General features: G+C 41.7%; 1 protein-coding gene across 1 annotated transcript in view; it reads left to right on the forward strand.

Moving 5' to 3' along the window:
- FOXP4 (forkhead box P4) overlaps window positions 1-13,304 on the forward strand; it is a 162,388-nt gene that overhangs the window by 33,583 nt on the left and 115,501 nt on the right. Inside the window, exon 2 of the mRNA XM_048497872.1 lies at window positions 12,917-13,118. Within this exon, the coding sequence (XP_048353829.1) occupies window positions 12,933-13,118 (186 nt within the window). The 5' untranslated portion in view covers window positions 12,917-12,932. The remainder of the gene's footprint in view (window positions 1-12,916; window positions 13,119-13,304) is intronic.

The following is a 13,304-nucleotide window of genomic DNA, read 5'->3' on the forward strand; positions in this document are numbered from 1 at the left end:
TCTCAAAAGAAATGCTCCTGTATTTGGCCAGAGATCTGGGCTAGTTGGATGTTTGCTTTCTCAGCTTTGACTGTATGAATTGCGCATGGGTTATGTTTCCTAGACCTCTTTTCTGCCTATGTGTAAGGTGGGAACTATAAAGCTACCTCCTTCCTTTCTTTAAAATCAAATCAGCACAGATCAGATGGATCTGTGGATTTTGCTCTCTGCCAGATAGTGTTCAGTCCTTCAACATCTTTCCACTTTCCAAAAACAAGATGAACATTTGTTCTTAAACCTGCTTTACAGAGACTTCTTTTCTTCATTTCATTGTCTTCTGGGGTATGGATGTCATGTCTTGTTTTCTTCTAATCACTTGCTGTTATTTGGATGTGGGGAAGAAACTTTGATCAGATGATACATATGTAGCTTGTGCCACAAATCAAATGCATGTATGGTTAGGACAGAATCTTTGATGACAGAAAATTCTGTGACAGTTAGGGAGGCACTCATTTGAGGAAGACTTGGAGCCATGGTTTCTCTGGAGGCTTTGAGTGACCAGAACATACTTGGTGAGACACATTATTAATTTAATGTTCACAAGAGCAAAGCACAAGATCATGGGGTAGTGAACTTATGCCAACCAAGTCTGTGTTAAGGTATATGGAGGGTGAAGTGACCCTCTGCAAATGCTTTTCAAAATGTTCTACAAGAACCTCAAATCCTTTCTATTTTGGTTTGAATTTGTTTGAATGGGATAGGCAAAGAGGACTTGAGATGTTGTGGTCTCTTGGATGCTCCATATTGAGAAAGAAAATAGCATGTTTAATTGGATTAAGACGCATATGGAATGACTGACAATACTCATAGGAAAGGGAATTAAGCTTGTACTTTTTGCTGCTAGGAGGGTTTTATATGGATGGTGTACTTGAGTTTTAAAATATATGAATCATTACATTGCTGAATATTCTGATGAATTTTAAAGGTGGAACTTGTGTGTGCACGCCTGCAGATGTGTATCATGATGAATATCCATGCCCCCATATGCAGAATAATTCTTAGAATATATTCCCTTATTTTCAGTTGCTCCATGTTAAAGTGTAGGAGATAACAAGTGTACACTGTTATGTGTGCTTGCTCTCAGTGGGAGCTCTGTCCACATAGCAAAACCAGCTGATCTGTGCTCTCTCTCTCAGGGAAACTCCGGGCATCCATCAGTCTGTTAATTGCACTAATTAGAGAGTGCGGAGGTGTTAATTGGAAAACCCTGGTATTGTGCCTGTTTAGGGGAAGAAAACGTCAATAAAAATTAATTGATGACTTGGCATGACTTGCACACTTCACAGGTTAGCAGAGAGTCAAAAGATGTCAAGGCAAATGTTACTGCTTGGATTAAGCAATTGTTAATTAAAAAGCATCGGTAATTAATATGCCTGTCTACCATATGGTGTTGGATCTCCCCCTGTACTCCTTTACCCTGTCTTTTTTGTTCTTCTTTAGCCTTTTCATTGTCAAATAAAAGGTATTCTTTGAAACAAACAAATATAGAAAGTGAAATGGAAGGGCAATTGTTGAATGAATTATTTTGGTACTGGCCACAAAGAGCAGCAATTAGTGATCCATTCACAAGACTTCAATTAATCACTGAAAGACGACTCCCCCCAATCCAGACTCTGTACTGTGTATGCATTTCATACATGTATATGAATTTACCTCTCATGGAGAGGCTGAAAAGTTACTATTGCTCACTTATTTGTAAAAGGTTTGTGTATGTGTACTGGCCAGAATCTAGGCTATGCTTTTACTGAAATCAAGGTCTATCAGGTTCCTTTAAATCTATCCAGTTAGCAGTCTTTCTGTTTGGCTGCCATTTTGATATGAGCCATACATATACTTTGTGTTCTGGGACTGTTTCAGGCAAAGCGTAAATTCTTGCCAGAGATCCTACTTTCCATATTGTTATAATGTTAACCTGTCCTTCTTTCAGGGGACTGTATGTGTGATGCTGTACACGCAAATTAAGTTCAGTGGGTCACTTGCTGATACAGTGCTCCTTTCTTATAGTAAACTATGGTCTTTCTTTTGTTTTTGAACAGCTAGATCTATCTGTTGCACCACAGCTTGAATTAAATGTCATATTCCAATTCCTCAAATAATAGTTTGGAGGGTTAAAATGTGCCCTGGACTCTTTTCTCCCATTTTTGTCTACAGTTTCCTGTTCCATTTTCTAATCCTGGTTGGCCTTAAAACTATGGCTTGCAATGCATGTTTTGGAATCAGTCCTGGGTGTTGGTAACCATGAACAAATGTTGCAGCCAACTGTGATTAGAACAGTCCAATGGGTGAACAGGGAGCATTCAGTCTTGTTATGTCTGAAGTAAACTTAGATGTAAATGCCTTGTTTGCATGTCGGGAGCCCACAGTTCCCTCCCTCACAGATACATATGTATACATGTGATGCACATTCTAAAACCATACCATGAGAAGCAGTCTTTAAGTTCACTAGGACAGGAACCACATGATGCACATAATGTATTAAACTTGCTTCTGGCTTATAGAGTCCTCTGGGTGCCTTAGCACTAGGAACTTGATGTATTTAAAAGTCATAATTTAAAACTTTTTCCAAATTATGGTATGTTTAAAAGCAGTAACTTGCGGGTTTTGTTACTGCTTTTCTGGGTTTTAAACCACTTTTTGGGTTGCATAAGTTTTTCTTGGCAGTCATTATACATGGGAATAATTTCTCCTGTATCCCCCACCAGTAAAGTAAAAAAAAAATGTTGCTGGCACTTTTCAATAGCAATTAGCTATTTAACATGTATCTGTAAGCAGCATTTTTTATTCAAAAGTCTACAGTGGCTTTTCTTTTTTTTTACTTGACATTAGATTTTCTCACATATCAAATACATGTAGTTGAATAAAATTGTTATCTTTTAGTCTTAGACTTAGTGTGACACTGTTCAGAGTTGAATTAGCAGTATGAGAGACATCATTAAAATAAAGAAGGAAATTGTTAAACATTGTGAAAGTTTGACAACTGAAATTAAGAGCTGTTAAAGGAAGGAGAGGAAAATATGCTTTGACGCACAAAAAAGGAGGGAGGACACATATGTAGGGTCTCATGTCAGGTGTACACAATGGGGAGAGTTTGATTTCAACAAAATGATTTCTAGTATATCCCTTGCATAGTACCTTGTATAGTTAAGCTCAGATTGGGGATAAGAGGAATGTTTGGGTGGCATGTATGTGGCCTGCTAGGGACTTGAGAGAGAGACTAACTTGTTTTGGAACATCCTTGGCATTACTGCCTGGTTTTCCTCAGATCAGAGAGACAAGATTGGTGGGGAATATTTCACTTTAGTGTTTTGCAGTATTTCTTCGCTTGTTTAGGGTTATGTTAACTTTGACAATAAGTAGGGATTTAATCACAAATGTCCCATGTATTCTGAATATTTTGCAATATTTCCTGTTTGGGAAAAAAGAATATTTCCTTGTAAATGTGTCTTCTAATGTTTTATATGCATTCTGATAGATAATAAATACTTGGAAGTCCTCTTGTAGTCTAAACTGTTGAATTCCTGAGGAGCTGTTGTAAGAAGTAAAAATTATGTCGTGCATGTGTTTTTATGTAGTTTTGAAACACTTTCTCCTCACAAAAATGTCTTCCTCCTACCTAGTAGCCTTTTCCACATCAGTTGTTTACTATGTATCTTGCTACCAAATGCTAGGGTTCCCCCCCCCCCTTTTAAATTCTGCATGTTTTTTCCTCTGTTTGGTCCTGTAAATATTTTTCTTTCCTTTTCCTGCATTATTTTCCTGAGCACCTTTATCAGTTTTTTTAATCCACCTCTGAGCCAGCCTCCCTTACGCATGCAATCATGTTGAAATGGTCTTAATTTATTTATCTCAACTAATACCTGACCTTTGTCCATGCCCCATGTAGTCACACAAGCTCTCCTTCAGCCACTTTCTTCATCCTTCATATTTGGAAGTAGTGTCGATTAGATCAGATTGCAGTGGAATGTTGAATGTGCAGGCAGAAATAACAAACAAGCAGGGTTGATTTTTGTGTGTGTATGGGCTACATTGTAAAGTTAGGATGAAGACACAAGCCAGGTCCACTGTGTCAACTTTATCAATTTCAGCTTGCATTAGTGCTGTATATAATGTTAAGGCTAAAATACACTGTGTCTGCGTTAATAACTAGTGAAATTGACAAGGCAAGTTGCTTTTGCAGGAGGAAATTGATGTGGAACTGACACAGTAACAATCATTGCTGCTCTAATTTGGCCAGATAATGTGGTTCTTTGTGTTTGGGGAGTGGACTATATGCTTCTGTTCCTTCAAGTAATGGCATCTGCTACAGTAGGGTGTTGGTGTTGTTTTGTTTTCATGTTGATAAAACACCTGACCCGCATCCATGCCTTGTGTATTTGCCCAAATTCTCCTTCAGCCATTTTCTCCTCCCCCTCCTCTTCCATTTTCAAAAGCAATTTTAATTTTTTTCTCTTTGTCCTATCAAACCAGCAATGTAACATTGTGGCAGAGAGTAATTTTTAAAGCAGGGGCAATTGAAAAGTAATTGCTGGATGTAATTGAGGACTGTTGCAGTAATGATCCTGCATTACTGCAGATGAAATCTGGCTGGAAAATGTGGCTGTGTGTGTCGGGGGGGGGGGGACTACATGTTTCTGTTCTTTCAGCATGCTCCAGGAGTTGTTTTGGCCTCCATTTTGGGTTGGTAGTTCTCAGTAGTGGAAACAGAGGCTGAGACATTTTTTAATTGCCCCTTCAAGATCTAATTCTGCTTTAGTGTTAAAGCACCTGTACAAAAGGAAAAAAGGGGAGACGGTTGTTCTTCTGCATCACAGATTTATTTTATTTTATTTATTAATTAGATTTTTATACCGCCCTGTCCCCGAGGGGCTCCGGGCGGTGTACAACAATAAACATAATATAACATAAAGATGACATGAGGATCCCACCACATGGGGATTAATACGTCTTTAGCAGTAGAGTGTGGGATAAATAATTACAACTGAATAGACAAGGTGGAAAAAACCCAAAATAGTGTGAGAGAGGAGGTGTGTGGATTGATTTCACAGAAAACATTTCCAACACACAAGGTTTGACCACAGGGAAAATCTATGGTAAGCTGTGCATGTGGAAAAGGCTAGTGTTTGGCGTGAGCTCCCTCCCTGATTGCCTGGCCAAGACTTTTTTTACATTTCAGGCAGCTTTTAACATCAGAATATTTTAACAGCGGAGAGTTTAATAAATGAGTTTTTTAGGTTATTATGTATATGAATTATTAATATTTGTTGTTAGTATTTGTTTTACAGTTAAAATGTTGCTTTATTCTTAATAGTAGTTTTGTGGTTAATATGCTGTTTTAAATTGTCACTTTGTTATATATGTTTATTATAATTGTGATTTTTGTAAGCCACCTTGAATATAGATTATAGAAAAGTGGGATAGAGATATTTTAATAAATGAAAAATATAGTAGAAGTGTTCCTGATTTTAGGGTGAGGAAAGAAGTGGATAAATTGTAATTAAATAAAGTGGGGGGGAAGAACTTAGGGACTAAGATTGGTGAGTTAGTACTGGCTGGGATGTCCTCACGGTGAATTTTGGTAGGTCAAGATTTTTGAGAGGCAATTTCTCTTTCTAACAATTGGCCTGATATCAATTCACCTTTTTATGGAAGAGGATAACTGTCTTCTGGGCTTCACAAAATAGAAGGATGCATGTTTGGAACCCTTTTGTCATACAGCATTGTACAGTTAGTGTACAATTGGAAAAGCTGAGTGATACTCCTGTTCGTTTGCACAAAACACTTGCCACCTTTTCTATTAACTTTGCAGCTCTTGCAGCCCAATCATCCCAAACCTTTTCTCCAAATGTTCACCCAAAACCTTGTTATGTATCACTAGCCTGAAACATACATGCACATACGCAATCACATAGAACGGAACAAAAAAGGCAGTGCTGTTTGTGCCCTTGAATTCTCCTGCAGCTACAAGTATGCCATTCAGCTTGTGCATGCAAGTGTGCATGCGTGTGTGTCTGATAGTGTGAGGGACTACAGGAGGGAGTCGACAACTCCACATGGGAATTAATGTCATTCATACACCCTGCGGAAATGACTTTTGAAATGCATATAATCTCAAACATGCAAATGAGAAGCTTGCTTCACCCTGTTTAATATGAATGATCTGCTTCTGAATAGCTATTATTACATGCCACATTTCAGCAATTATGTTGTTCTCAGTTTGTCGGTCTATCATGCCAAAAAAGAAGGGGGGAAATCCACATACAGAAAAGAAAAGCCAGGGAATAAAAGAAAAAGAAACATCCCTCCCTCTCCTCTCCCATTCTTCCCCCCTCCTGCCCTTCCACTTTCAAACTTGCTGGCTGCCTGTCTGATTGGTCCTCAAAGGTTTCGTGTTCTAGCTTTTCTGCTCTGGGAAGATGCTGCCTACAAGGAGACATAACCACTATTGTTTCCTTTGCTGAGAGGCAAAATTAAAATGAAAGACACCCCAGTGAGTTCGTTTTGTGTTAGCACTTCGTTTTCCTGTTATATTTATTATGGATAGGATTATTAGTGTGAAATGGCAGCACCATATAGAATCAAAACTTTGTCCATTGAGCTTACAAGAATTGAGGTTGTCAGTTTTTAAGAACAGGCTTGCTCCTTTATATTTGCATAATTGTTTGCTGTCTTACTGAAATCATGGGAATATATATTAGAATCTGTTTTCACTTTGTGTAAAGTAAACTACTAGTTTCTGTGGTTGCAGAAGGAAGCATGAGGTTGTGATTGTAGTGAGTCTACTGGTTCCTTGAGCCAAAAAATTTAAAAAGGAATTAAGAAGTATTTTGAAAGCATTTTTTAAAAATAATAAGAGTTTTGTAGTCCTTTGAATTGGATACCAACTACTGTGGTTGTCCATTGAGGATTTCAACAGATAATTCCTGCTGTAAGTTTACTCAGTTTTTTTTCTTACTGGTCATGCTCTTGATTGTGGATTGAAACAGCAACTGATTTACTCCAAATACAGTCATTCATAAGGTGTGGTCTGGAATGTATGAGAGAAACAAATTAAATAAAATATGGGGGGGGGTCCTTTCTGTTCTTCTTCTGTCTCCTTTCAGTTTATCTGTATGTCTGAAAAACTGTTCAATGAGTACTTTAGGGAAGAACACAGTTTTGTATATTTATAAATTATTTGGAAACCTATTCACTGCTGTAAGAGACCCTTTCTATCCCATATTGTTTTCTTTTATAACTTTTTCTTTGTGTAAAAGAGATGTTCAATAGAAGTGATGTGCCTACTATAATATAAATAATGATAATATAAATATTTTGGATTTCTGTAGCACTTTTAAAAAGTGCTCACAATGCTTTCAGTAATTTTTTCCCCAGAACAGATTAGGCTAAATTAATCCTCCATATCCCTCAGTTCAGTGATGGTGCCTGTATGGATCCCCTCAGGAAACCAAAATCCATATTGGATAGGAAAAAGAGCAGAAATGAAAGGGAGCTGGGCATAATTTTTCTTTTTTGCTTCTTTGTTTTAAGGCCCCGTAACTGCTCCATTTCCAGACAAAAGATAGGACCTTGGATAAGCTTGGCTGAAAATGAGAGGAAAGTAAAGGAAATGAAAAACCTTTCTGCTGTTTTTGCCCTGCGTATGTTCCCAGAGACTGCTTTTCTTGAGTCCCTCAAACACAGAGAGTTTGAGGCCTTGCTATATAGGCTGGCCACACACACACCACTGTGTGGTAGAGATGAGGTGATTGAACAGATGATGCCACTTCAGCCTGTAGGTGTATTAGAGTGCTTTTTTCTGATGTGATTGCTTTTCTTTTATTTGGAAGAAAACTTTAAATGATATTTTCCCCATCTGCAGCCTAAAGTGATATAGTCTATTCTATGACCTCACTCTGCTTTATGTGTATACCAGTTTCTGAAATGCAGACACCCATAGACCTTTCAGCCCCTTCCTAATCACTGGCTTCCTCAGAGACACCTGGCTGATGGTAGAATAAATACTTCCTCCACATGCACATGCATGTGTGTATAGTACAGCTATGGTAGTTTCTCCCCACCCCCTGCTTCCATTTAAAAGAAAAATTAAGCTTTTTTTCTTGTTTGATACAACTTGAGGCTACTTCATTGCTTACTTCTCTGTTGCTATTCTTATGGTGTTAGCCTGTGCTGCAGAGAAAGTAGGCAGGCCATTGTTAGGGTAGTGATTAGTGTTACCCTTCCTTGCCTCCATCTTGTCAGTCATGTACAGTAAAACTGTCTTGTACAAAGCAACTTCGCATATTTGAGTTTAAAATCTGAACCCTTCTCTCCCAACGGATTTTTTTAAACCTTTCTGGCTTTGTCTGGGAGCTTTGGGACTCTATTTTCAAAACAAATCCAGGCTTAGTTTCACAAGAACTTTGCAGATTGGAACTGCTGCATATCTGTAGAAGCTTTAACTCTGAACTTCACCACTGGTTTATTGCAGGATGTCCAATTTGCAACCAGCCACTTCAGTGTTATGGTGTTGTTGCTGGTTCCCATATAGGTATCTCCTTTACTTCATGTGAAGGAAAATGGAACCACTGCTATTTTTCTTCTTGTGACAAAGCTGAGGCCTGTTATGCATGAAGTGCTTTCCATGGGGCTCCTAGCCCTGCAGTGCCTCCTCAGTGGGGTCTCCTTGCATTTCCCTGTTTAAACATGAGGAGTTATCCCACAGCTTGCAATTGCCTGCTCCTCATGTTGCTCAAAGGGAAAGATCCAGGGAAAGGGAAAGATCAAGGAAAGATCAATATTAGCCTTTAAAAGTAATATTGATATTGCTTATATTGATATTGTGGAGGCTGCTTTTGTTGTGTTTGCATTTTATAGGAAAAGCCATCCGTTGATCCCAGAGATGTGTTCCCCACTGCTCTCAGGGGCTGATGGCTTTTCCCTTAAAATGCAAAAGCCACGAAGCAACCTCCACAATATCAATATAAGCAATATCAATATTACCTTTAAAGTGCTTTTAAAAAGCAACCAACCTTCACTCTTGCCTTCCGGAGACACCTGGAAGGAAGGAAGCCCCGCAGTGAGGGGGAAACCTCACAGTTTCCCCACTCTCGCAAACTGTGGGGCATCAGGGATTGCCAGCAACACAACTTTAATTGTGTCAGTACAAGAATCGGGCCTGCAGGAACCATAGAAGAAGAAGAGTTGGATTTATATCCCCCTTTCTCTCCTATAGGAGACTTAAAGGGGCTTACAAACTCCTTCCCCCTCACAACAAACACTCTGTGAGGTAGGTGGGGCTGAGAGAGCTCAGAAGAACTGTGACTACCCCAAGGTCACCCACCTGGCGTGTATTGGAATGTACAGGCTAATCTGAATTCCCCAGATAAGTCTCCACAACTCAGGCGGCAGAGCGGGGAATCAAACCCGATTCCTTCAGATTGGAGTACACCTGCTCTTAACCACTACACCACTGTTGCTCCTTGACTTGCTGCAGGGCAAAGCACCTGTGTATAATTGACAAGAGAGTCAAAAGCAGCCATTTACTTCTTCTGGAAGTAGCAAAACAAACAGTTCTGAAGCAGAGTATTTTGTGCTGAAGATGAGGTAGGAGCAAACTAGTTGTAGGTAAATAATTCAGTTCCTTGGCAATAAAAATAGATGCAGAATAATAATCATTATTCTGCATCTGCAGCTTGGACTTGTAACCAAGGTATAGGTCATCTGCAGCCTGGACTTGTAACCAATCACTTGCATGTTGATGAACCATTTAAAAATTAGTTCTGATTGCCTAGTCAGTTTCTTTGTGAATAAACATAAATTTAGAATAGGATACTTGCAAGTTCCAGATTTTGTATATAACTGTGCATTATAGCAAGAAACTTACAGCGCTATTGTAAGTAGAGTTGCACTCCTCTAAGTTCACTGAAGTCAGTGGGCTTAAAAGAGTACATACCGTATATACTCGCGTATAAACCGACTTTTTCAGCACAGTTTTTGTGCCGAAAAAGCCCTCCTCGGCTTATACACGAGCCACCCACCCACCGCCACCACCGCCCGTCATTCCCCTCACTCACTCATCCACTCATCTTTTCCTTTCCCCTGCCAGCTCTGAAGGCTTGGCTTCAGGGAACCTGCTGCTCGGGCAGGGTGTCTCTATCATTCTCTTAAAAGGGCAATGCTCCAAAGATTGCTTAAGCTTTAGGGGAAGGATGGGCGGCGGTGGGCAGGAGCCTGCTGGCGCCCCCCCATAGGCTTGCGCCCGGCATCCTGGGTGGCCCTGGCTCAGGGACGTAGGTATAGATTTTTTATGGAGGGTTTGGGGGGCCACACCCCCACCCACCCCTAGGGCATGGCCACGCCTCCCCAAGCCCCGCCCCAGCCTAGCGCTTATAAAAGTAGCTCTCCAAGGCTGGGGATGGCAGACTCCCCTGCCCTGCCCTCCCCTGCCCCCCATCAGCTGGTCTCCCAGCCGGCAGCCGGCAGTTCCTTCTGCCTTCCCCTCTGGGCAGAGGCATAGAGGGAAAATGGAGCCTGGTGCAAAATCTGAATTTTGCGTCCCATCCCTTCCCCCCCCCCCCCCCCCACGGCAGCCACTGTGATGCTGGAATCCACCCCCAAACAGCATCGCTTTCAAAGGTGTTTAAACTAGAGAGTCCAAATTCTCCTTTTAAATCCACCTTAAAGGGAGAATCTGGGGTCCCCAGTTAAACAACATTGAAAGTGATGCTGTTTTGGGGTGGTTTATCAAGCACCGTGAAACAGCATCACTTTCAATGTGGTGTAGTGGTTAAGAGCAGGTGCATTCTAATCTGGAGGAACCGGGTTTGATTCCCCGCTCTGCCGCTTGAGCTGTGGAGGCTTATCTGGGGAATTCAGATTAGCCTGTGCACTCCCACACACGCCAGCTGGGTGACCTTGGGCTAGTCACAGCTTTTCGGAGCTCTCTCAGCCCCACCCACCTCACAGGGTGTTTGTTGTGAGGGGGGAAGGTCAAGGAGATTGTAAGCTCCTTTGAGCCTCCTACAGGAGAGAAAGGGAGGATATAAATCCATATCTTCTTCTTCTTATAAACTGAGGACCTCAGATTCTCCCTTTAAATCCATGTGGAAGGGGGGGGGATTTAAAAGGAGAATCTGGGGAAATTTGGGGGGTGCCTGCTGTCAGGGGTGCAATTGTTAAGCTAGCAGCACCAAACTTTTAGGGTATCTTTAGGAGAATCTCCTAATGATACCACCCAGTTTTGGTGAAGTTTGGTTCAGGGGGTCCAAAGTTATGGACCCTCAAAGGTGTAGCCCCATCTCCTATTGGCTCCCATTAGAAACAATGGGGGATGGAGTACCCCATTTGGGAGTCCATAGCTTTGGACCCCCTGGACCAAACTTCACAAAACCTGGGTGGTATCAGTAAGAGACTCTCCTGATGATACCTGCCAGGTTTGGTGAAGTTTGGTTCAGGGTGTCCAAAGATATGGACCCTCAAAGGTGTAGCCCCCATCTTCTATTAGCTCCCATTGGAAACAATGGAAGATGGGGGCATCCCCTTTGGGAGTCGTAACTTTGGACCTCCTGAACCAAACCTCACCAAACCTGGGTAGTATCATCAGGAGAGTCCCCCAAACAATCCCTGAAAGTTTGGTGCTGCTAGCTTAACAATGTGCCCTCTGCAGGCCCAAAACCAAAAAACACTAAAAATGTTTAAAAACCCACAAACGGGTGGGTGGAGCTTCGGACATGAATGGGGGGGGGTTGAACATGAGAACCCCCCCCTTACCTACATCCTTGCCCTGGCTCTTCCCTGCCCCCTCCTGCTCTGCAAAAAGCAGTCATCTGCTTTTTGGGTTTCCTTGCTTGCAAGCAAGGAAACCCAAAAAACAGGTGAATGCTCTGTCTGGTGTTTCCTTGCTTGCAAGCAAGGGAACGCCAGAGCAGCCAAGGGCTGGGGCTGCTGTGGGGATCCAGGAGGCGGCGGGGGGAGAGATCCGGTGGGGAGCAGGCACCCTGGCTCTTCCCTGCCCCCGCCTGCTCTGATGTTTCCTTGCTTGCAAGCAAGGAAACGCCAGAGCAGCCAAGGGGAGCCAAGGCTGCTGTGGGGATCCAAGAGGCGGCGGGGGGTGGGTGGGAGTGATCCAGTGGGGAGCAGGCACCCCGGCTCTTCCCTGTCCCCACCTGCTTTGGAGTTACCACCCTAGGCTTATACACGAGTCAATAGGTTTTCCCAGTTTTTGGTGGTAAAATTAGTTGCCTTAGCTTATACACAGGTCGGCTTATACACGAGTATATATGGTACCACTTCTAAGCTTTCAAAGCAAACTTTTTTTTGTGATGGTGGAGATTTTTTGTAACATGTTTGAAGAAATACTTTTGTAGGTAAGAAACTCATCAGTATTGTAATTGGAACAAATACCCCACCTCTCAGCCATGGGAAGTCCTAGGACTTCTTAATTGATGTGATGTAATATTTTGTTTGAAACTGTTTATTGATGGCTGCAGGTAGAGATACCAGAACTGTACCATTTCCTTAGAAAGCATCCATAATCCCGTCACCCTTTAGTCCTCTTCCTTCAAAGCTTTTGGAAAGGAGTTGCTCAACAAAAAACATTTAAGAGTTGATAAAGTTACATGTTCTTTCTTCTAGGACTCCTAGAAGATATAGTTATATGAAAATATGTAGGCTTATCTGTACAGTGGCAAATTTCTTTTTTGTTCTTGCTCCCTGGAATCTTAAAGCATGTAAATATTGTGAGGGCTTTGGGGAGAGTTAGGACCATTTCAAAAAGGGGCATCTGTCTGTTTAAGTTCTGACAGAGTGACCAGTTTTTAGCAGAGGAAGACACTTGGTGTATCTTAGACAATACTGTCAGCTCACATCTTTGCTCAGTGATGTCGCTTTCCTTTTGCAGGTGCTGCTAGCAAGTCATGATGGTTGAATCTGCCTCTGAGACAATACGTTCCACTTCTTCCAGTCAGAACGGAGTCAGCAATCTAAACAACCCAACTGATGGAGGTGGCGGCGGCGGTGGGTGTGGAAGAGAGGGCGGAGCCAGCGGAGAAACCAATGGAGAGATGAGCCCCGTGGAACTCCTCCATTTTCAGCAGCAGCAGGTAGAAGGGGCTTTCTTGTTCTTTGATCTGTTGCTCAGCTTTCTGAATCCTGTTCAGGCCTGCTTTAGAAACAGATTAAGATAGGTTCCCATTTTTCCCCATTGGTTTCCAAACCATTTTTAATGGGGTACCAGAGAGATGAATTGTGTGTGTGAGAGAGGGAGGCACGTGGGTGGGAAATGGGGA

This window comes from Sphaerodactylus townsendi, linkage group LG05, assembly GCF_021028975.2.
Source record: "Sphaerodactylus townsendi isolate TG3544 linkage group LG05, MPM_Stown_v2.3, whole genome shotgun sequence".
NCBI lineage: Eukaryota > Metazoa > Chordata > Lepidosauria > Squamata > Sphaerodactylidae > Sphaerodactylus > Sphaerodactylus townsendi.